Source organism: Salvelinus namaycush, unplaced genomic scaffold (genome assembly GCF_016432855.1).
Source record: "Salvelinus namaycush isolate Seneca unplaced genomic scaffold, SaNama_1.0 Scaffold2452, whole genome shotgun sequence".
Classification (NCBI taxonomy): Eukaryota; Metazoa; Chordata; class Actinopteri; order Salmoniformes; family Salmonidae; genus Salvelinus; species Salvelinus namaycush.
In genome coordinates, this window is record NW_024059289.1 from 6,506 (window position 1) to 31,242 (window position 24,737).

Here is a 24,737-nt window from a genome sequence, read left to right on the forward strand (position 1 = left end):
GACAGGAGACCCACAGAACAGCTGCAGCTCATCCAGGGATGTATTCATTAGGACAGCGGTGACCATCTGGTCCATCTTTAAGGCATTCCTAGTCGATCAACAAACATTTCTGTAGAAAAGCCAACGATAAAGGCCGTGTGCTGCGTTGTTGGTAGAGAGGTGCACTTGATTCAGAAGGCCCTGTGCTGCGTTATTGCTAGACAGGTGCACTTGATTCAGAAGGCCCTGTGCATCCCCATTTAATTTATCTGTTGCTAAATCGAGTGTGCCTACTGCGCTAGCCAATCGGATAGCTCAAATTACAGCGCCTACAGATTCCATGGCGCCGGTCACAGCAAAGTTTGATACGAGCCTACGTGAGATTTCATAACTTTTAAAACCATGACCAGAGAGAAACTCAAATCAAAGTTTATTTGTCACGTGCGCCGAATACAACAGGTATTCCGAATACAACAGGTATTCCGAATACAACAGTGTACCTTACAGTGAAATGCTTACTTACAGGCTCTAACCAAACTGTGAAAGAATAGAGCAAAGAACTGCTGTTTTTATGAGTGAGTTCATGTTTTAAGTTGTTATTCAGCACTGTCAACGCAGTTTTATTCAACACTATTACAAAACATAAACTGCACTTCTCCCCATGTCCACATTCGCTGCAGCTGCAATGAATGAGTAGTGTAACGATAGCCCTGCGTTGTAACGATAGCCCCGCGTTGTAACGATAGCCCCGCGTTGTAACGATAGCCCCGCGTTGTAACGATAGCCCCGCGTTGTAACGATAGCCCCGCGTTGTAACGATAGCCCCGCGCTGTAACGATAGCCCCGCGCTGTAACGATAGCCCCGCGCTGTAACGATAGCCCCGCGCTGTAACGATAGCCCCGCGCTGTAACGATAGCCCCGCGTTGTAACGATAGCCCCGCGCTGTAACGATAGCCCCGCGCTGTAACGATAGCCCCGCGCTGTAACGATAGCCCCGCGCTGTAACGATAGCCCCGCGCTGTAACGATAGCCCCGCGCTGTAACGATAGCCCCGCGCTGTAACGATAGCCCCGCGCTGTAACGATAGCCCCGCGCTGTAACGATAGCCCCGCGCTGTAACGATAGCCCCGCGTTGTAACGATAGCCCCGCGTTGTAACGATAGCCCCGCGCTGTAACGATAGCCCCGCGCTGTAACGATAGCCCCGCGCTGTAACGATAGCCCCGCGCTGTAACGATAGCCCCGCGCTGTAACGATAGCCCCGCGCTGTAACGATAGCCCCGCGTTGTAACGATAGCCCCGCGTTGTAACGATAGCCCCGCGTTGTAACGATAGCCCCGCGTTGTAACGATAGCCCCGCGTTGAAACGATAGCCCCGCGCTGTAACGATAGCCCCGCGCTGTAACGATAGCCCCGCGTTGTAACGATAGCCCCGCGTTGTAACGATAGCCCCGCGTTGTAACGATAGCCCCGCGTTGTAACGATAGCCCTGTGCTGTAACGATAGCCCTGTGTTTTTATTTTTATTAGCAGCTCGTCGCTTATGCATGAGGAAGATGAGGTGCGACTGGAGTTGACCATGAGGTGGAAGACAGGTGTCCCCTCTCTGGTCAGTCTCACCGGACCATCAGGTGGAAGACAGGTGTCCCCTCTCTCTGGTCAGTCTCACCGGACCATCAGGTAGAAGACAGGTGTCCCCTCTCTGGTCAGTCTCACCGGACCATCAGGTGGAAGACAGGTGTCCCCTCTCTCTGGTCAGTCTCACCGGACCATCAGGTAGAAGACAGGTGTCCCCTCTCTCTGGTCAGTCTCACCGGACCATCAGGTGGAAGACAGGTGTCCCCTCTCTGGTCAGTCTCACCGGACCATCAGGTGGAAGACAGGTGTCCCCTCTCTCTGGTCAGTCTCACCGGACCATCAGGTGGAAGACAGGTGTCCCCTCTCTGGTCAGTCTCACCGGACCATCAGGTGGAAGACAGGTGTCCCCTCTCTGGTCAGTCTCACCGGACCATCAGGTGGAAGACAGGTGTCCCCTCTCTGGTCAGTCTCACCGGACCATCAGGTGGAAGACAGGTGTCCTCTCTCTCTGGTCAGTCTCACCGGAGGAAAGGAGAGAGCAGGGACCGTGAGAGGTGGACCATTTGCTGCTGTCTCCTCCACTGAGACTAATGCCGTGTTCAAAACAACGTGGAACTCGGAAATCTCTGACTTACGATTTCAGTGCGTTGAAGACAACTGGGAACTCAGGAAAAAAATGAGATCTGAATGGGGAAAAATAGCTTTGAACGGTCACCCAACTCAGAACCCCAAATCAGAAACTCGGGCGTCTTTCTAGAGCTCCGACTTCACAACCTGAAGATCACTGACATCACGATTTGACCTTGTCCCACACCCCACCACATCATGATTTGACCTTGTCCTCCCCCCACATCACGATTTGACCTTGTCCCCCCCACACCACATCATGATTTGACCTTGTCCTCCCCCCACATCATGATTTGACCTTGTCCCCCCCCCCTCCCCACATCATGATTTGACCTTGTCCCCCCCCACCACATGATTTGACCTTGTCCCCTCCCACACCACATCATGATTTGACCTTGTCCCCCCCCCACACCACATCATGATTTTACCTTGTCCCCCCCACACCACATCATGATTTTACCTTGTCCCCCCAACACCACATCATGATTTGACCTTGTCCCCTCCCCCCATCATGATTTGACCTTGTCCCCCCCACACCACATCATGATTTGACCTTGTCCCCTCCCCCCATCATGATTTGACCTTGTCCCCTCCCCCCATCATGATTTGACCTTGTCCCCCCCCCCCCACATGATTTGACCTTGTCCCCTCCCCCCCACATGATTTGACCTTGTCCCCTCCCCCCCACATGATTTGACCTTGTCCCCCCCACACCACATCATGATTTGACCTTGTCCCCTCCCCCCCACATGATTTGACCTTGTCCCCCCCACACCACATCATGATTTGACCTTGTCCCCTCCCCACGTCATGATTTGACCTTGTCCCCTCCCCACGTCATGATTTGACCTTGTCCCCTCCCCACGTCATGATTTGACCTTGTCCCCTCCCCACGTCATGATTTGACCTTGTCCCCTCCCCACGTCATGATTTGACCTTGTCCCCTCCCCACGTCATGATTTGACCTTGTCCCCTCCCCACATCATGATTTGACCTTGTCCCCTCCCCACGTCATGATTTGACCTTGTCCCCTCGTCATGATTTGACCTTGTCCCCCCAACACCACATGATTTGACCTTGTCCCCACACCACATCATGATTTGACCTTGTCCCCCCCCACACCACGATTTGACCTTGTCCCCCCCCACACCACATCATGAGTTGACCTTGTCCCCTCCCCACGTCATGATTTGACCTTGTAACCCTCCCCACGTCATGATTTGACCTTGTCCCCTCCCCACATCATGATTTGACCTTGTCCCCCCCACATCATGATTTGACCTGTCCCCTCCCCACGTCATGATTTGACCTTGTAACCCTCCCCACGTCATGATTTGACCTTGTCCCCTCCCCACATCATGATTTGACCTTGTCCCCCCCCCACATCATGATTTGACCTGTCCCCTCCCCACGTCATGATTTGACCTTGTCCCCTCCCCACATCATGATTTGACCTTGTCCCCTCCCCACATCATGATTTGACCTTGTCCCCTCCCCACATCATGATTTGACCTTGTCCCCTCCCCACATCATGATTTGACCTTGTCCCCTCCCCACATCATGATTTGACCTTGTCCCCCCCCCACATCATGATTTGACCTTGTCCCCCCCCCACATGATTTGACCTTGTCCCCCCCCACATGATTTGACCTTGTCCCCTCCCCACGTCATGATTTGACCTTGTCCCCTCCCCACGTCATGATTTGACCTTGTCCCCCCCCCACACCACATCATGATTTGACCTTGTCCCCCCCACACCACATCATGATTTGACCTTGTCCCCCCCCACATGATTTGACCTTGTCCCCCCCACACCACATCATGATTTGACCTTGTCCCCCCCCACATGATTTGACCTTGTCCCCCCCCCACATGATTTGACCTTGTCCCCCCCACACCACATCATGATTTGAACTTGTCCCCCCCCCACATGATTTGAACTTGTCCCCCCCCCCACATGATTTGACCTTGTCCCCCCCCACATGATTTGACCTTGTCCCCCCCACACCACATCATGATTTGACCTTGTCCCCCCCCCACATGATTTGACCTTGTCCCCCCCCACATGATTTGACCTTGTCCCCCCCCCACATGATTTGACCTTGTCCCCCCCCACATGATTTGACCTTGTCCCCCCCACACCACATCATGATTTGACCTTGTCCCCCCCACACCACATCATGATTTGACCTTGTCCCCCCCACATGATTTGACCTTGTCCCCCCCCACATGATTTGACCTTGTCCCCCCCCACATGATTTGACCTTGTCCCCCCCACACCACATCATGATTTGAACTTGTCCCCCCCCACATGATTTGACCTTGTCCCCCCCACACCACATCATGATTTGAACTTGTCCCCCCCCCACATTTGACCTTGTCCCCCCCCCCACATGATTTGACCTTGTCCCCCCCCAGTCGCCAGTTGTCTTGAACCCATCAGATACCATAAATCCAGTACAATAAGAGGGATAATCATTTCAGTGTTTCTGCTCAGCTGCTCTCACTCAGCAACAATGACTGATCTATTTTCTCATCAAGGCTCGAGTTGGGAGATATAGTAAGGTCTGAGAACAATATTGCCAGGTCAAGCCATAGAGACGGTATGCTGTGAAAATGTAACTTTTTATTAGGTTAATGTTACATTTTTTTGAGCTCGGCTTGCTTTTACGAAAGTGTCCTCGACTCAGAAAAAGGTTGGTGACCATTGCATCAGGGTATAACGGTAGCAAAACCAAGTTCAAGGTAGTCCCACCGGTTCAGTCTGGTTTCTTCCGTTTGGTGCCAAATGAATAAAGGTCTACCTGATTACTCGAGTGTCCCAAAATTGGCACCCTATTCACCTACATAGTGCACAACTTTAGACCAGGGCCCTATTCCCAATATAGTGCACTACTTTAGACCAGGGCCCTATTCCTTATATAGTGCACTACTTTAGACCAGGGCCCTATTCCCTACATAGTGCACTACTTTAGACCAGGGCCCTATTCCCTATATAGTGCACTACTTTAGACCAGAGCCCTATTCCCTATATAGTGCACTACTTTTGACCAGAGCTCATAGGGAATAGCGGGGGGGCCATTTGGGACAGCCCTGCTGTTAGAACCTGGGCTGGTAGAGGGCGACGCGGCCACTGAGGCAGCCTGACGCCAGCTGGCAGTGGGTTGGGGAGAACTTGGTGGTGAGGACCACATCGCTATGGGAGTAGATGGACCGGACCTCTCGGAGACAGCTGGTCTGGACGGGCAGGCAGTCAGACAGCTCCATACAGTTCTCATCGAACGACAGCAGTCGTACTCCGTACCTGTTGGGACAATACTTGATTACAAAACTGTGTCCCAACTCCAAACAGACCCCAATCCCTACACACTCGTGGAGATCAGACATTTTATAGGCTAAGCAATATGACAATACGTGCACCTTGCCCTCTGATAGGCTAAACAATACGACAATAAGTGCACCTTGCCCTCTGATAGGCTAAGCAATATGACAATAAGTGCCCCTTGCCCTCTGATAGGCTAAGCAATATGACAATAAGTTCACCTTGCCCTCTGATAGGCTAGGTAGATGTTTAACCATATCGTTTATACTGACCCGTAGGGGGAGCAGATGTCATAATACTCCCTACCCGTAGGGAGAGCAGATGTCATAATACTCCCTACCCGTAGGGGGAGCAGATGTCATAATACTCCCTACCCGTAGGGGGAGCAGATGTCATAATACTCCCTACCCGTAGGGGGAGCAGATGTCATAATACTCCCTACCCGTAGGGGGAGCAGATGTCATAATACTCCCTACCCGTAGGGAGAGCAGATGTCATAATACTCCCTACCCGTAGGGAGAGCAGATGTCATAATACTCCCTACCCGTAGGGGGAGCAGATGTCATAATACTCTCTACCCGTAGGGGGAGCAGATGGCATAATACTCCCTACCCGTAGGGGGAGCAGATGTCATAATACTCTCTACCCGTAGGGGGAGCAGATGTCATAATACTCCCTACCCGTAGGGGGAGCAGCTGTCATAATACTCCCTACCCGTAGGGGGAGCAGATGTCATAATACTCCCTACCCGTAGGGGGAGCAGCTGTCATAATACTCCCTACCCGTAGGGGGAGCAGCTGTCATAATACTCCCTACCCGTAGGGAGAGCAGATGTCATAATACTCCCTACCCGTAGGGGGAGCAGATGTCATAATACTCCCTACCCGTAGGGGGAGCAGATGTCATAATACTCCCTACCCGTAGGGGGAGCAGATGTCATAATACTCCCTACCCGTAGGGAGAGCAGATGTCATAATACTCCCTACCCGTAGGGGGAGCAGATGTCATAATACTCCCTACCCTACCCGTAGGGGGAGCAGATGTCATAATACTCCCTACCCTACCCGTAGGGGGAGCAGATGTCATAATACTCCCTACCCGTAGGGGGAGCAGATGTCATAATACTCTCTACCCGTAGGGGGAGCAGATGTCATAATACTCCCTACCCTACCCGTAGGGGGAGCAGATGTCATAATACTCCCTACCCGTAGGGGGAGCAGATGTCATAATACTCTCTACCCGTAGGGGGAGCAGCTGTCATAATACTCCCTACCCGTAGGGGGAGCAGCTGTCATAATACTCCCTACCCGTAGGGGGAGCAGCTGTCATAATACTCCCTACCCGTAGGGGGAGCAGATGAGCCGCCCGTCAGGACTGAAGCACAACTCCTTGATGTAGCCCCTCCCCACGTTAGCCTCCTCGATGTAGTGGGTCAGACGCAGAGAGCAGCGCGGGGAGACGGGGGGACGTGTGGGGGAGCCATCCTGGAACTCATACACACATGTCCACTGGAGAGGAGAGAGGGGGAGAGAGAAGGGGAAGGACAGAGGAATAGGGGAGGAAGAAGAGAAAGGATAACAGGAAGACAGAGGAAGAGTGGAGAAACAAAAAGAGGGTTAGAGACGAAACGTAACCTGTTCATCTATGCTGACAGACAGAGCATTAGAAAAGCATGTCCAAGTGCAATCTTACATGGGCCACAAAGCCCTGGTGGAGATCTGAGAGGATTTGATTGGTTTAAGCAATAATGAAACGTCCAGCTAGGCTATCAAATGGCAATCTGGAGCTACAGAGCCATCAGAAACTATTCATACCCCTTGACTTATTCCGCATTTTGTTGTTACAGCCGGAATTCAAAAATAAACTCACCCATCTACACACAATAATGAGAAAGTGAAAACCTGTTTTTAGAAATGTTAGCAAAATTATTGAAAATGAAATCCAGAAATATCGAATTTACATAAGTATTTCACACAGCTCAGTCAATACTTTGTTGAAGCACCTTTGGCAGCGATAACAGCTGTGAGTCTTTCTGGGTAAGTTTCTCTAAGAGATTTCCACATCTGGATTGCGAAACATTTACCAATTATTTATTTATTTATTTATTTTATTCTTCAAATTCTGTCTAATTGGTTGTTGATCATTGTTATGACAACCATTTTTCAGGTCTTACCATAGATTTAACTAGATTTAAGTCAAAACTGTAACTCGGCCACCATCTAAAGTGTAATTAATAACTCCACCATGCTCAAAGGGATATTCAATGGTGTAAAATACTTAAGTAAAAATACTTTAAAGTACTACTTAAGTAGTTTTTGGGGATATCTGTACTTTACTATTTATACTTTTGCTCCACTACATTCCAAAATAAAATAATGTACTTTTTACTCCATATATTTCCCCTGACACCCAAAGTTACATTTTGAATGCTTTGCAGGACAGAAAAATGGTCCAATTCACACACTTATCAAGAGAACATCGCTGGTCATCCCTACTGCCTCTGACCAGGAAGTACTCAATAAACACACATGCTTTGTTTGTAAATTATGTCTGAAAGTTGGAGCGTGCCGCTGTCTATTTGTAAATAAACTAAAAAAGTAAAATCATGCCATCTGCTTTGTCTAATATAAGAAAAGTGAAATTATTTATACTTTTACTTTTGATACTTAAGGATATTTAAAACCAAATACTTTTAGACTTTTACTCAAATAGTATTTTACTGGGTGATTTTCACTTGAGTCATTTTCTATAGGGAAAGAAAGCAGGCTCTAGAATGCCCTTCACACCAATCAGAAACAAGTATTCTACAATGCCATGGTATAATTTTAATGAATTTGTAAAAACACAACTTCACTTTGACATTATGGGGTTATTGTGTGTAGACCAGAGAGAAAAAAATCTAAACTTAAATCAATTTTAAATTGAGGTTGTAACACAAAAAAAAGACTTTGGCGTTATGATAAAGAAGAATCATGAAGTAGATGTCGGGGAGGGGTGCGTGTTGGTGTTGGCGTCGGGGGAGGGGTGCGTGTTGGCGTCGGGGGAGGGGTGCGTGTTGGCGTCGGGGGAGGGGTGCGTGTTGACGTCGGGGAGGGGTGCGTGTTGGCGTCGGGGGAGCGGTGCGTGTTGACGTCGGGGGAGCGGTGCGTGTTGACGTCGGGGGAGCGGTGCGTGTTGACGTCGGGGGAGGGGTGCGTGTTGACGTCGGGGGAGGGGTGCGTGTTGACGTCGGGGGAGGGGTGCGTGTTGACGTCGGGGGAGGGGTGCGTGTTGACGTCGGGGGAGGGGTGCGTGTTGACGTCGGGGGAGGGGTGCGTGTTGACGTCGGGGGAGGGGTGCGTGTTGACGTCGGGGGAGGGGTGCGTGTTGACGTCGGGGGAGGGGTGCGTGTTGACGTCGGGGGAGGGGTGCGTGTTGACGTCGGGGGAGGGGTACGTGTTGACGTCGGGGAGGGGTGCGTGTTGACGTCGGGGAGGGGTACGTGTTGACGTCGGGGGAGGGGTGCGTGTTGACGTCGGGGAGGGGTGCGTGTTGACGTCGGGGAGGGGTGCGTGTTGACGTCGGGGAGGGGTGCGTGTTGACGTCGGGGAGGGGTGCGTGTTGACGTCGGGGGAGGGGTGCGTGTTGACGTCGGGGGAGGGGTGCGTGTTGACGTCGGGGGGGAGCGGTGCGTGTTGACGTCGGGGGAGGGGTGCGTGTTGACGTCGGGGGAGGGGTGCGTGTAGATGTCAGTGTGCAGTGTGGTGAAATTTACCTCCTGGGGGTTTTGGGGGGTCAGGTGACTCACCTCCTGGTCATCCATGTTGGAGGAGCAGCGTATGAGGGCGGCCCAGCCTTTAGGGTGAAGCTGGAGAGAGGTGATGCAGTTCCCCCTGTCCCTCTCTCCTGGGATCTCTGGGGTCAACACCTCCAAGCTATTCCTGGGGGAGAGACCTGGGAGAGAGAAGGAGGGCAGCAACATGAAGTTACCACTACGGCTGGCACAATGACCTCATAGCCGTGTAGGTCTAACCCACAGTTATGGATGAAGACAGTCATAACCATAAAAAAACAAACACCCATTCTATTCCATCTATTTCTATGGCAGCACACACCGTCAGGAGGAGAAAATATGAGTAGAAAAAAAGGTTATTACTGTGACCGCGGCCAATTACAGTCATCCAAACTTCCATGACCGTCACAGCCTTAGTCAACACAACATTACTTAACATAGCAACAAAGCACACTGACAGTCAACTAGGGCCATAGTAGTCAACCATTTAGTCGACTGGTAAATTGTTTGGTCGACAGATTTCATTAGTGAAGCAGTCGCGATTATGAAACATGTTCATGGTGCACAAGACGGAGGCCGATTAGCTCCCGTCTCAGTGGACTGATCCCATTGCGGAGGCCGATTGGCTCCCGTCTCAGTGGACTGATCCCATTGCGGAGGCCGATTGGCTCCCGTCTCAGTGGACTGATCCCATTGCGGAGGCCGATTGGCTCCCGTCTCAGTGGACTGATCCCATTGCGGAGGCCGATTGGCTCCCGTCTCAGTGGACTGATCCCATTGCGGAGGCCGATTGGCTCCCGTCTCAGTGGACTGATCCCATTGCGGAGGCCGATTGGCTCCCGTCTCAGTGGACTGATCCCATTGCGGAGGCCGATTGGCTCCCGTCTCAGTGGACTGATCCCATTGCGGAGGCCGATTGGCTCCCGTCTCAGTGGACTGATCCCATTGCGGAGGCCGATTGGCTCCCGTCTCAGTGGACTGATCCCATTGCGGAGGCCACGGGGATGGCACAGCCCATCACTCCAAGACATGTGATACTGAAATTGTATACGGTGCCGCCTTACGTAAGAACAATGGCGCAACACAAATACATCTAATATTATTTTATAACGAATGCTCTTCTTTCTCCCGAGTTGGATACAGTCGCCGTCTGCGGATCTGAAGCATCATCTTCAGGGTGCTGCAGAACTGGCCCCTTCCCTTTGTTATGTGCATAGTAGCAACCAGCCAATCGGGATTGAGAACAATGCGGCGGAGGCAGCAGAGATGAGGAAACAGCCTTTGCATTAGCCTAATTGGTCAACAACAACAAAAATTGGGGAGAGAGGAAACCCCAATTTAATGAGGTCTATAATCAATAGCCTTACTGTTCAATGTGCCTGGCTTTATAAATGATCCATATATATCAACAGAAAGACAAACAGATCTTACTTCTGTTACCTGTTTGTTTGTTATTATATATGAATAGAGTATTAGGTTAATAGCCTAATGATTACGTGAAGCTCTAAACCTCATGCAACGGCAAAATGTTGGAATAAAGCAATTTCACAGATTGGTCTGTTTTTAATCTTTGCTATGCTGCAATAAAGGCTTTACAATGGTGTTTTCCTTAGAAAGGACTGGTATTACTTATATTTTATTTATTGTCGTTTACACTGTTCAAAACGGGTAGAAAAATAATATTGTAAACAGCACCTGTTCGTCACACAGTATCCACGCAGCTCTCACTCCTATACCCTTGATTATCTTCTTGTTATTACAATTATTGTTATGCTCATCATTATATGTCATTATCATTAGTAGACTTAGTATAGCAGCCTTGTATAACCATCAGGTCATTATCATTAGTAGAGTTAGTATAGCAGCCTTGTAGAGCCACCATGTAGCTGGAGGCCTGCTCCTATAGCCTCCTTTGTCTGGATCTCCTCCTTATAGCAGCCTTGTAGAGCCACCATGTAGCTGGAGGCCTGCTCCTATAGCCTCCTTTGTCTGGATCTCCTCCTTATAGAGCCACCATGGAGGCCTGCTCCTATACCCTCCTTTGTCTGGATCTCCTCCTTATAGCAGCCTTGTAGAGCCACCATGTAGCTGGAGGCCTGCTCCTATAGCCTCCTTTGTCTGGATCTCCTCCTTATAGCAGCCTTGTAGAGCCACCATGTAGCTGGAGGCCTGCTCCTATAGCCTCCTTTGTCTGGATCTCCTCCTTATAGAGCCACCATGGAGGCCTGCTCCTATAGCCTCCTTTGTCTGGATCTCCTCCTTATAGAGCCACCATGGAGGCCTGCTCCTATACCCTCCTTTGTCTGGATCTCCTCCTTATAGCAGCCTTGTAGAGCCACCATGTAGCTGGAGGCCTGCTCCTATAGCCTCCTTTGTCTGGATCGCCTCCTTATAGCAGCCTTGTAGAGCCACCATGGAGCCCTGCTCCTATAGCCTCCTTTGTCTGGATCTCCTCCTTATAGCAGCCTTGTAGAACCACCATGTAGCTGGAGGCCTGCTCCTATAGCCTCCTTTGTCTGGATCTCCTCCTTATAGCAGCCTTGTAGAACCACCATGTAGCTGGAGGCCTGCTCCTATAGCCTCCTTTGTCTGGATCTCCTCCTTATAGCAGCCTTGTAGAGCCACCATGTAGCTGGAGGCCTGCTCCTATACCCTCCTTTGTCTGGATCTCCAGTAGTTTCCACAACTAAGTCAAATGTCTTCACACATCTGACTTCCCCTTTCCCTCCTGAGCAACCAGTAAACATTCGCCCGTTTCCAGTTTATTTGTCACGTCCCCTGCATCCATTTTGTTGTCATGTTACGGTGTTCAGTTTATAACCAATGTATTGATGCGATTATGATAGGCTATAGGTCAGAGGCTATAGGTCCGGCCCTATTGTTCACATGCTTAAATGTATCACAAAGAGAGCAAGGGTTGAGGGAGTATGGAATGTTTTCCCAAAACAAAATGAGGGATTTCAGTAAGAGAACTTTTCAGTCAGAAACTAAATGGCTGTAATGATGTCGCAGCTTCAGCACGGACAGCGATATAAACACCTGCTGCCTGTTCGCTGCAGTGAGGAGGAAAGAGAGACAACCAGTCACACAGGCACTCGCTGTCATTGTTTTTTACACCATGTGACCATCAGGCTCTTCCTTGAGTCATGTGTGTCTTAGTTATTTAATCAAACCGTGTGCTTAAAGCATCAGACAAGCTCAGTGCATATAGTTGATTGTATTCAAACACAGAGGGAGGGAGGGTGTGTGTGTGTGTATATATATATATATATATATATATATAAATATATAAATAAATAAAATAAAAAAAGAAATGTTCTCACTGAAAACTGCATTTATTTTCAGAAAACTTAACATGTGTAAATATTTGTATGAACATAAGATTCAACAACTGACAAACTGACATGTGACTAACAGAAAATGAATAATGTGTCCCTGAACAAAGCGGGGGGGACTGTACCAGATTTTCCAGTTCTTGCTGTGAGATGTTACCCCACTCTTCCACCAAGGCACCTGCAAGTTCCCGGACATTTCTGGGGGGAATGGCCCTAGCCCTCACCCTCCGATCCAACAGGTCCCAGACATGCTCAATGGGATTGAGATCCGGGCTCTTCGCTGGCCATGGCAGAGCACCGGCATTCCTGTCTCGCAGGAAATCACACACAGAACGAGCAGTATGGCTGGTGGCATTGTCATGCTGGAGGGTCATGTCAGGATGAGCCTGCAGGAAGGGTACCACATGAGGGAGGAGGATGTCTTCCCTGTAACACACAGCGTTGAGATTGCCTGCAATGACAACAAGCTCAGTCCGATGATGCTGTGACACACCGGCCCAGACCATGACGGACCCTCCACCTCCAAATCGATCCCGCTCCAGAGTACAGGCCTCGGTGTAACGCTCATTCCTTCGACGATAAACGCAAATCCGACCATCACCCCTGGTGAGACAAAACCGCGACTCGTCAGTGAAGAGCACTTTTTGCCAGGCCTGTCTGGTCCAGCGGCAGTGGATTTGTACCCATAGGCAACGTTGTTGCCGGTTATGTCTGGTGAGGACCTGCCTTACAACAGGCCTACAAGCCCTCAGTCCAGCCTCTCTCAGCCTATTGCGGACAGTCTGAGCACTGATGGAGGGATTGTGCGTTCCTGGTGTAACTCGGGCAGTTGTTGCCATCCTGTACCTGTCCCGCAGGTGTGATGTTCGGATGTACCGATCCTGTGCAGGTGTTGTTACACGTGGTCTGCCACTGTGAGGACGATCTACTGTCCGTCCTGTATCGCGTTGTCTTAGGCGTCTCACAGTACGGATATTGCAATGGCCACATCTGCAGTCCTCATGCCTCCTTGCAGCATGCCTAAGGCACGTTCACGCAGATGAGCAGAGACCCTGGGCATCTTTCTTTTGGTGTTTTTCAGAGTCAGTAGAAAGGCCCCTTTAGTGTGCTAAGTTTTCATAACTGTGACCTTAATTGCCTACCGTCTGTAAGCTGTTAGTGTCTTAATGACCGTTCCACAGGTGCATATTCATTAATTGTCTATGGTTCATTGAACAAGCATGGGAAACAGTGTTTAAACCCTTTACAATGAAGATCTGGGAAGGTATTTGCATTTTTGCTAATTATCTTTGAAAGACAGTGTCCTGAAAAGGGACGTTTCATTTTTTGTTGAGTTATACAGTTGAAGTCGGAAGTTTACATACACTTAGGTTGGAGTCATTAAAACTCGTTTTTCAACCACTCAACAAACTAGTTTTGGCAAGTCGGTTAGGACTTTTTTCTACTTTGTGCATGACACAAGTCATTTTACCAAAAATTGTTTACAGACAGATTATTTCACTGTATCACAATTCCAGTGGGTCAGAAGTTTACGTACACTAAATTGACTGTGCCTTTAAACAGCTTGGACAATTCCAGAAAATTATGTAGACGCTTCTGATAGGCTACTTGACATCATTTGAATCAATTGGAGGTGTACCCGTGGATGTATTTCAAGGCCTACCTTCAAACTCAGTGCCTCTTGACATCATGGGGAAATCAAAAGAAATCAGCCAAGACCTCAGAAAAAAATATTTGACACCTCCACAAGTCTGGTTCATCCTTGGGAGCAATTTCCAAACGCCTGAAGGTACCACGTTCATCTGTACAAACACTAGGCTACCTGCCGCCTCTACACTCTAACCACTAGGCTACCCTGCCACCTCTACACTCTAACCACTAGGCTACCTACCACCTCTACACTCTAACCACTAGGCTACCTACCACCTCTACACTCTAACCACTAGGCTACCTGCCACCTCTACACTCTAACCACTAGACTACCTGCCACCTCTACACTCTAACCACTAGACTACCTGCCACCTCTACACTCTAACCGCTAGGCTACCTGCCACCTCTACACTCTAACCGCTAGGCTACCTGCCACCTCTACACTCTAACCGCTAGGCTACCTGCCACCTCTACACTCTAACCGCTAGGCTACCTGCCACCTCTACACTCTAACCGCTAGGCTACCTGCCACCTCTACACTCTAACCACTAGGCTACCTGCCGTCTCTACACTCTAACCACTAGGCTACCTGCCATCTCTACACTCTAACCACTAGGCTACCTGCCACCTCTACACTCTAACCGCTAGGCTACCTGCCACCTCTACACTCTAACCGCTAGGCTACCTGCCACCTCTACACTCTAACCACTAGGCTACCTGCCGCCCCCTGAAATAACTATTGATTTTCTAGTTAATAAGAAAGATAAACAGATCTGTGTTTTTAGACCCATTTCAAGATGATCTTTCAACAAAAAAATACGTTATTCCACACTATTTAGACAAGTTATCTGTTTAACTCATTGGTCCAGTGTTGTAGTGTCAACCCTCTGTGATCTACATGATGATTTTATAGTCTTCACTCTGGGATATTGTCCTTCCAGGGTTGACATCAGAGCTGTTATGTTGACTGTAGAAAAAAATATTGGTTGACAGAGTTGCCCTGTTTTTTCAATTAATCGACTGGTCAAAATTGTTAAAACTTTTATATATATATATATACACGCACACACAGTTGAAGTTTGAAGTTTACATACACCTTAGCCAAATACATTTAAACTCAGTTTTACACAATTCCTGACATTCAATCTTAGTAAAAATTCCCTGTCTTAGGTCAGTTAGGATCACCACTTTATTTTAAGAATGTGAAATGTCAGAATAATAGTGGAGAGAATGATTTATTTCAGCTTTTATTTATTTCATCACATTCCCAGTGGATCAGAAGTTTACATACACTCAATTAGTATTTGGTAGCATTGCCTTTAAATTGTTTAACTTGGGTCAAATGTTTCAGGTAGCCTTCCACAAGCTTCCCACAATAAGTTGGGTGAATTTTGGCCCATTCCTCTTGACAGAGCTGGTGTAACTGAGTCAGGTTTGTAGGCCTCCTTGCTCGCACACACTTTTTCAGTTCTGCCCACAAATCTTCTATTGGATTGAGGTCAGGGCTTTGTGATGGCCACTCCAAAACCTTGACTTTGTTGTCCTTAAGCCATTTTGCCACAACTTTGGAAGTATGCTTGGGGTCATTGTCCATTTGGAAGACCCATTTGCAACCAAGCTTTAACTTCCTGACTGATGTCTTGAGATGTTGCTTCAATATATCCACAATTTTCCTCCCTCATGAAGCCATCTATTTTGTGAAGTGCACCAGTCCCTCCTGCAGCAAAGCACCCCCACAACATGATGCTGCCACCCCTGTGCTTCACGGTTGGGATGGTGTTCTTCGGCTTGCAAGCCTCCCCTTTTTCCTCCAAAAATAACGATGGTCATTACGGCCAAACAGTTCTATTTTTGTTTCATCAGACCAGAGGACATTTCTCCAAAAAGTACGATATTTGTCCCCATGTGCAGTTGCAAACCATAGTCTGTTTTTTTTATGGCGGTTTTGGAGCAGTGGCTTCTTCCTTGCTGAGCGGCCTTTCAGGTTATTTCGATATAGGACTCGTTTTACTGTGAATGTAGATACTTTTGTACCTGTTTCCTCCAGCATCTTCACAAGGTCCTTTGCTGTTGTTCTGGGATTGATTTGCACTTTTCGCGCCAAAGTACGTTCATCTCTAGGAGACAGAATGCATCTCCTTCCTGAGCGGTATGACGACTGCGTGGTCCCATGGTGTTTATACTTGTGTACTACTGGTTAGAGTGTAGAGGCGGCAGTTAGCCTAGTGGTTAGAGTGTAGAGGCGGCAGGTAGCCTAGTGGTTAGAGTGTAGAGGCGGCAGGTAGCCTAGTGGTTAGAGTGTAGAGGAGGCAGGTAGCCTAGTGGTTAGAGTGTAGAGGCGGCAGGTAGCCTAGTGGTTAGAGTGTAGAGGCGGCAGGTAGCCTAGTGGTTAGAGTGTAGAGGCGGCAGGTAGCCTAGTGGTTAGAGTGTAGAGGCGGCAGGTAGCCTAGTGGTTAGAGTGTAGAGGCGGCAGGTAGCCTAGTGGTTAGAGTGTAGAGGCGGCAGGTAGCCTAGTGGTTAGAGTGTAGAGGTGGCAGGTAGCCTAGTGGTTAGAGTGTAGAGGTGGCAGGTAGCCTAGCGGTTAGAGTGTAGAGGTGGCAGGTAGCCTAGTGGTTAGAGTGTAGAGGCGGCAGGTAGCCTAGTGGTTAGAGTGTAGAGGCGGCAGGTAGCCTAGTGGTTAGAGTGTTGGACTAGTAACCGTAAGGTTGCAAGATCGAATCCCTGAGCAAGGTAAAAATTTGTCGTTCTGCCCCTGAACAAGGCAGTTAACCCACTGTTCCTAGGCCGTCATTGAAAATAAGAATTTGTTCTCAACTGACTTGTCTAGTTAAATAAAGGTTAAATAAAATAAAAAATTTGCTGGCAAACTCATTGATCCTGCGTTATACTATACCCTTCTGTCAACAGTGACAGTCTAATCACAGTTCACATCTTCTGATCAATACCATGGTCTATTGATCAGCTGTTAGGTATCTGACAAACATACAATCCATGGTGGAGCAAGTTATTGATGAGCCACCAACGGAATGGAGCAGAGACCAGGTTTGTGGAATCTAGCTCCAACTACATTGATTCTCCCAAGATCAATACTTATATATATATATATATAATATGAAACGCTAACCTTGTAACTATGCTCGTCTTTTGTCTTTGAGGAAATCTACACTTTTTCAATAAATGTTAATCAAATACAACCTCGGACATTTTTTAAAAAAGTATTGTTCTTGGAAAAAAGTTCCTTGAGGATTTCTTCTTGGAAATGTACCTAACTTTAGGACAGCGAAACGCTCGTCTTGTGACGAATGGATATAGTAACGTAAACTATTGTACTACAATTGTACGGACCGAGTCGATGTACGAGTTTACGTTACTTTTGTAACCATTAACGTATTCTTGCACCACAGACAGTTGGTTACCAGACATTTAAATACAGCAAGAAAACTGATTAAAAAGCGCATTATCTAGCTAGCTAGTAATTAACAATATATTACCATATTCTAGAAGTGTTAAAAAAAAAACTAACGTAAACTCGTACATCGCCTTGGTCCGTACAATAGCCCTTATTTTAGCGCCCAAAAAACGTAATACTTCCAGATTAACTGTAATGTCAATACCAATGTAAAGCACAATTTCTCCCCTTTCCAACATGATCAATTACATGACCTAAACGCTGCCCGTTTCTGCATAATTCAAGCAGGCAATGAGTCCCGTCGGGTCTTTTTAAAAATGGCGGGTGGGGAAGCGAAAACTAATGCGTAATGTCAATACCATTGTAAAGCACAATTTCTCCCCTTTCCAACATGATCAATTACATGACCTAAACGCTACCCTTTTCTGCATAATTCAAGCAGGCAATGAGTCCCGTCGGGTCTTTTTAAAAATGGCGGGTGGGGAAGCGAAAACTAATGCGAAAACTAGTGAGAAGGAGAGAGGTTGTGGGAAAATTGCTTTTTTCCCACTCGATCTGTCCAACTTATCACCTTATCGCCTCTAAAATGTAAATAAAACACTAGAAAGAGTTTATATAATGTGTCATTACATACCTATGTGAAGGTTTGTGTCGAATTTGAATCGGGTTTTTAGGGCGGCGCTAAAGTGATCTTAGAAGTAAACCGCGGCTTTGAGAATGATGATCGCATGCAATGATGACGCAAAAAGTGACTAGGCATCCCCCCCTTACCCCCGTCACTGTCCATTTCTTGTTTTTAAACGATGAGAGAAGTGCTACACCTGGTGGGGAGAGATTGTAAGACAGAAATAGTTGCTTTATGCGTGCTGTACGTTACGACATGACACGATGTAACGGAGGGTCCGTTTTTTCAACTTTTCTCCAATACTATAGAGCCATTACCATGTCGATCAACGCTTGAATAGAAACATAGTTCACACCCCAGATTTTGAAGTCAACACAGTCGCTACAGTCCCATTAGTTTTCTTTGTAGCTTCGTTTGAATGTCGCGGTTGTGAACATTTGTACGGAACGGGGTGAGTTTACGTTAGCGTTAGCTCGTCAGTTTGCAAAGAACAACTTGGCTAACGTTAACGTCATTAGCTATATAGGCTATAATGTCGTTACGCGTTAGCTAGCTAACTTACTGGTCGCGTAGTCCCTCTACCACCATCTCTCCTATCGTGGACAACACCTTCTCCTCTAGCTGGTTCACATGAATGTTCGATACCCCCCCCCCCTCTCCTGCTTCTCTCAGTTCCCATCTTAAGAACTTATTTTTTCCCCCCTCTAGTAACTTTACGTTTTTTTCACATGTTTTGTGAATTCAGTCCCTGGTCTCTGCTCCACTCCGTTGGTGGAGATCATTAGGTGTTTATTCCGCTACCTAAGAGACTTGTGTCTGAATGGTTGTCCTACCAGAGACTTGTGTCTGAGACTTGTGTCTGAATGGTCGTCCTACCAGAGACTTGTGTCTGAATGGTCGTCCTACCAGAGACTTGTGTCTGACTGGTCGTCCTACAAGAGACTTGTGTCTAAAGTAAGCCCAGCATGCCTCTAACTGACCTTCTCTGTGAGGGTGGATCTTGCTGGAGTCGTTACCCTGTCGAGGAGCTCCACTTGACCTCGATGCAGACGCTGAGCCATCTAGAGACAGATTCACAATAAATCACCTGAGCTGTGAGAGGTGATGATGGGCGGGGGGGGGGGGGGGTGAAGCAGCACCTCACCTGAGCTGTGAGAGGTGATGATGGGCGGGGGGTGAAGCAGCACCTCACCTGAGCTGTGAGAGGTGATGATGGGCGGGGGGTGAAGCAGCACCTCACCTGAGCTGTGAGAGGTGATGATGGGGGGGGGGTGAAGCAGCACCTCACCTGAGCTGTGAGAGGTGATGATGGGGGGGGGGTGAAGCAGCACCTCACCTGAGCTGTGAGAGGTGATGATGGGGGGGGGGGGGGGGGGGGGTGAAGCAGCACCTCACCTGAGCTGTGAGAGGTGATGATGATGTGTGGGGGGGGTCTCACCTGAGCTGAGGGGGGTGCGTCTGGCCCGCAGCATGCGGTAGCTGCCCACCTCCAGAGACTGTGTGAGGTCCAGGTCATGGAGGATCAGCAGGTAACCCGATGACGTGGAGATCAACATCTTGGAGCAGTCTGGAGTCAGACGCATCCTCATCAGGTAGCGCGTGTGGAAGAACTTCTTGTGGGGGCAGCCATCCTCTGTAAACCTACAGGTAGAGGAGAGAAGAAGAGTCAGCCATCCTCTGTAAACCTACAGGTAGAGGAGAGAAGAAGAGTCAGCCACCCTCTGTAAACCTACAGGTAGAGGAGAGAAGAAGAGTCAGCCACCCTCTGTAAACCTACAGGTAGAGGAGCGAAGAAGAGTCAGCCACCCTCTGTAAACCTACAGGTAGAGGAGCGAAGAAGAGTCAGCCACCCTCTGTAAACCTACAGGTAGAGGAGCGAAGAAGAGTCAGCCACCCTCTGTAAACCTACAGGTAGAGGAGCGAAGAAGAGTCAGCCACCCTCTGTAAACCTACAGGTAGAGGAGAGAAGAAGAGTCAGCCACCCTCTGTAAACCTACAGGTAGAGGAGAGAAGAAGAGTCAGCCACCCTCTGTAAACCTACAGGTAGAGGAGAGAAGAAGAGTCAGCCACCCTCTGTAAACCTACAGGTAGAGGAGAGAAGAAGAGTCAGCCACCCTCTGTAAACCTACAGGTAGAGGAGAGAAGAAGAGTCAGCCACCCTCTGTAAACCTACAGGTAGAGGAGAGAAGAAGAGTCAGCCACCCTCTGTAAACCTACAGGTAGAGGAGAGAAGAAGAGTCAGCCACCCTCTGTAAACCTACAGGTAGAGGAGAGAAGAAGAGTCAGCCATCCTCTGTAAACCTACAGGTAGAGGAGAGAAGAAGAGTCAGCCACCCTCTGTAAACCTACAGGTAGAGGAGAGAAGAAGAGTCAGGGGCTGCATCCTAAATGGCACCCACCGTATTCCCTAAATAGTGCACTCCTTTTGACCAGAAACCTATGGTAGTACACTATATTGAGAATAGCATGCCATTTGGGACACAACCTCAGGCTGTCAGTTGTGCAAACACCGGCCCATCCCCGATAGCACCGGCCTATCACCGATAACACCGGCCCATCCCCGATAGCACCGGCCTATCACCGATAACACCGGCCCATCCCCGATAGCACCGGCCTATCACCGATAACACCGGCCCATCCCCGATAGCACCGGCCTATCACCGATAGCACCGGCCTATCACCGATAACACTGACAGATAACACAGAGCTCAACGAAGACAGAATACAATCTCATTGTGTTATTCTTAGTATTTCTAAAACAGAAACAGTAGAATCAAAACAGTATTATGAAAGTTAACTTACTAATTAAACATGCTGTAGTGGAAACACACACACACACACACACACACACACACACACACACACACACACACACACACACACACACACACACACACACACACACACACACACACACACACACACACACACACACACACACACACACACACACACACACACACACACACACACACACACCCCTACCTGTTGGTGTCCCAGGTGATGACGTTGCCGTCAAAGCCAGAGGTGACAAGGAGTCGTGTGTTGGTGTCATACTCGATGTTCTTGACCCAGCTGGCGTGACCGTGCAGAGAGCACACCTTAGAGTTGAGCTTCCTCAGGTCCCACAGAGCTATGGTGGTGTCATCCGAGCACGTGGCAAACAGCCGGTTGTCCAGAAACCTGTGAAGAGAAGAGCAGAACGTACATTATAATAACAAGAGCGTACGTAGGTGATTCCTTGCCTCCTAATTCCTTGCCTCCTTCTCAACCGTATTGGAGGAGAAGGTCCAGGGTCCCTCCCCTCAGACCTTATCGTCTAATGTGTTTTGAAACAGACGCAAAGGAGAAAGGAATCAAGCTTGGATTCATTGAGATAAGACATGTAGACCAAGTTAACAAACTGATCACTTCGAATCCCACCGTACCTTCTCCGCTGTGCAATCTGGTTTCAGAGCTGGTCATGGGTGCACCTCAGCCACGCTAAACGATATCATAGGTCCTAAACGATATCATAACCGCCATCGCTAAACGACAGTATTGTGCAGCTGTATTCATCGACCTGGCCAAGGCTTTCGACTCTGTCAATCACCATATTCTTATCGGCAGACTCAACAGCCTTGGTTTCTCAAATGACTGCCTCGCCTGGTTCACCAACTACTTCTCTGATAGAGTTCAGTGTGTTAAATCGGAGGGCCTGTTGTCCGGTCCTCTGGCAGTCTCTATGGTGGTGCCACAGGGTTAAATTCTCGGGTTGACTCTTTTCTCTGTATATATCACCGATGTCGCTCTTGCTGCGGGTGATTCCTTGATCCACCTCTACGCAGACACCATTCTGTATACTTCTGGCCCTTCTTTGGACACTGTGGTAACAAACCTCCAAACGAGCTTCAATGCCATACAACTCTCCTTCCGTGGCCTCCAACTGCTCTTAAATGCAAGTAAAACTAAATGCATGCTCTTCAACCGATCGCTGCCCGCACCCGCCCGTCCACTAGCATCGCTACCCTGGACAGTTCTAACCTAGAATATGTGGACAACTACAAATACCTAGGTGTCTGGTTAGACTGTAAACTCTCCTTCCAGACTCACATTAAGCATCTCCAATCCAAAATGAAATCTAGAATCGGCTTCCTATATCGCAACAAAGCATCCTTCACTCATGCTGCCAAACATACCCTCGTAAAACTGACCATCCTACCGATCCTCGACTTCGGTGATGTCATCTATAAAATAGCCGCCAACACTCTACTCAGCAAATTGGATGCAGTCTATCACAGTGCCATCCGTTTTGTCACCAAAGCCCCATATACTACCCACCACTGCGACCTGTATGTTCTCGTTGGTTGGCCCTCGCTTCATACTCGTCGTCAAACCCACTGGCTACAGGTCATCTACAAGTCTCTGCTAGGTAAAGCTCCGCCTTATCTCAGCTCACTGGTCACCATAGCAGCACCCACACGTAGCACGTGCTCCATCAGGTATATCTCACTGGTCACCCCCAAAGCCAATTCCTCCTTTGGCCGCCTTTCCTTCCAGTTCTCTGCTGGAAGGTCTTGCTAACTAGTAGACAAGGGCTTGCTAACTAGTAGACAAGGGCTTGCTAACTAGTAGACAAGGGCTTGCTAACTAGTAGACAAGGGCTTGCTAACTAGTAGACAAGGGCTTGATAACTAACTAGTTGACAAGTTGAATGTGGTGTGATAACTCTGGAAGAGTTGAAACAGATGGAACGTTTGGGTGTACCTGAGGAAAGGTTTGAGAAAGGCTGGGGTAGAGAACACCCGCCCCAGGAGCGTTAGAGACGTCAGCGATGAGTATGAGGTGCCTCCTTTAAAGGCCCATGAAACTCCCATTAGACAGCGCTGCAAGTGTTATAATGTCAAAAATGTCTGACTTCTGACCTCTGCCTGGCAGTAATGATTGATTGCGGTTGTGCTGAATAGGCACCTTTTTGTATGGTTGTAAATGCTTACTTAGCCATTCTCTGGAAGTACATGTCGGCCATAAATGATCCTCGTTGCTCAGCGAAACTCTATATTTGGTAAATAACTAACATAGTTGGACATAAAGCTTGCAAAGCTGTCTAATGGGAGTTTGAATCTGAGTTTCCCAGGGTGTTTGAGAGGAGACACGTCATACTCATCGTCGACATCTCTAAACGCCCAGATACCGGGGCAGAGAACACGTCTATGGTACCTGATGTTATTGACACAGTCTTCATGGGCCTCCACCAGGGTCTTGATGTGCTTGGAGGAGATGGGATCGAACAGGAGAACCTCTGTCTGCTCACAGGCCACTGTCAGGACAGACCTGGGGAGGGGTGGGATATAAGGTCACAACAACAGGCCCAGTCTGTATTATGTTTCATGTGGACCCCAGGAAGAGGAGCTGCTGCTTTTGCAACAGCTAATGTGGATCCTAATTCAATACCAAAATACCTCGCCTAGGTCAACTTGTGTAATGTAAAAAGGTCTGTCTGTGGATTGTGACTACTGATCATACAACTTAACTAGCTTTCCTATTACGCAAATATGGATAAAACTTCTGGCTAAAAATTGACAAACACGTAACATCCATTTCCTCCTATCCTTACCCGTCGGGGGAGTATTCCAAATTGAACACTGCGCCATGAGTTTGGGTACTGAGGTTGACCGAGTCTGCAGCCGGACTCATGGAAAAATACAAGTTCGTCATTGTCCTAAAGTTATCCCTAGATGGATCCACGAACAGCCCTCTCCTTATAGTCCTGCTCTGTAGCATGGAGAACAGGCTGTTGGAGCTACTCTCAACCGAACCAGGGCCAGCCATAGAGGTACCCCCCTGCCCCGAGGCGCCTTGTACATTCGGCTGACACCGGGGATTGTCCTCCGCGGCTGCAAAATCCGCCCTGGAGCTTCTCGGGTTAGCACTTCCCTCCTCTCGGCTGCTCTGCGGAGGACGCGTCGGCGTCTTGCCTTCATCGGCGGAGTCATCTGTCTGGGGGTCCTGTTCCTTGTCCGACACCCTGCTGCTGCTAGACCTGTCCTGCGACTCATCCGGGTCCACGCTGTCGCTCTGCTGCTCCGAGCTCATTGTGGCTGTTAGGGCTATCGCCAACGGGTGCCTGTGCAGGCCCCTTGTTTCACAGACAGTGTCTCGGTTCAACAACCAAGTGTGCAACTATTGTATCCCGAATACACCTACCTCTACTCCGTTAAGACAATCGCGCCCCAAAAAACGTGAGTGGAATTTCACGAAACTAGACAGAGACGGAATTGCTATTTGATGTAGCTAACCACACAAAACTGGAGCAAAATAAACCAAGTGCTGTGACGGAGTTCAGCTTCCTTCTCCTTCTTCCGTGGAATTTTAGTGGTCAAAACTAAGATAATAAATTGGATACCTCCACCTAGTGGACATAGTTATACTTTCATTTCATAAAACCGTTCCATATGCAAA

General features: G+C 48.6%; 1 protein-coding gene across 3 annotated transcripts; it reads right to left on the reverse strand.

Moving 5' to 3' along the window:
* Nucleotides 1-5,173: 5,173 nt before the first annotated feature.
* wdr32 (WD repeat domain 32) lies at nt 5,174-24,627 on the reverse strand. Of its 3 annotated transcripts, none has more exons than XM_038984504.1 (8): nt 23,893-24,627; nt 23,496-23,609; nt 21,282-21,479; nt 19,735-19,937; nt 19,277-19,357; nt 9,293-9,438; nt 6,847-7,013; nt 5,174-5,487 (listed from the first exon to the last, which is right to left on the reverse strand). In XM_038984504.1, the coding sequence occupies exons 1-8, from the start codon at nt 24,369-24,371 to the stop codon at nt 5,283-5,285; spliced, it is 1,593 nt and encodes a 530-aa protein (XP_038840432.1). In that variant the 5' UTR covers nt 24,372-24,627; the 3' UTR covers nt 5,174-5,282. The 3 variants fall into 3 exon arrangements, with proteins under 3 accessions (XP_038840432.1, XP_038840431.1, XP_038840433.1); XM_038984503.1 differs by having other exon boundaries at nt 9,260-9,438; XM_038984505.1 differs by lacking the exon at nt 19,277-19,357 and having other exon boundaries at nt 9,260-9,438.
* Between the last annotated feature and the right edge of the window lie 110 nt (nt 24,628-24,737).

What these genes read in the sequence shown, in the direction of transcription:
- wdr32 (XM_038984503.1), bottom strand. Translation starts at nt 24,371, where the DNA reads ATGAGCTCGGAGCAGCAGAGCGACAGCGTGGACCCGGATGAGTCGCAG. An exon ending in TTGGAATACTCCCCCGACGG is followed by an intron (nt 23,610 to 23,892) that starts GTAAGGATAGGA and finishes ACCCCTCCCCAG; the next exon opens with GTCTGTCCTGACAGTGGCCT. An exon ending in GACTGTGTCAATAACATCAG is followed by an intron (nt 21,480 to 23,495) that starts GTACCATAGACG and finishes TTCTCTTCACAG; the next exon opens with GTTTCTGGACAACCGGCTGT.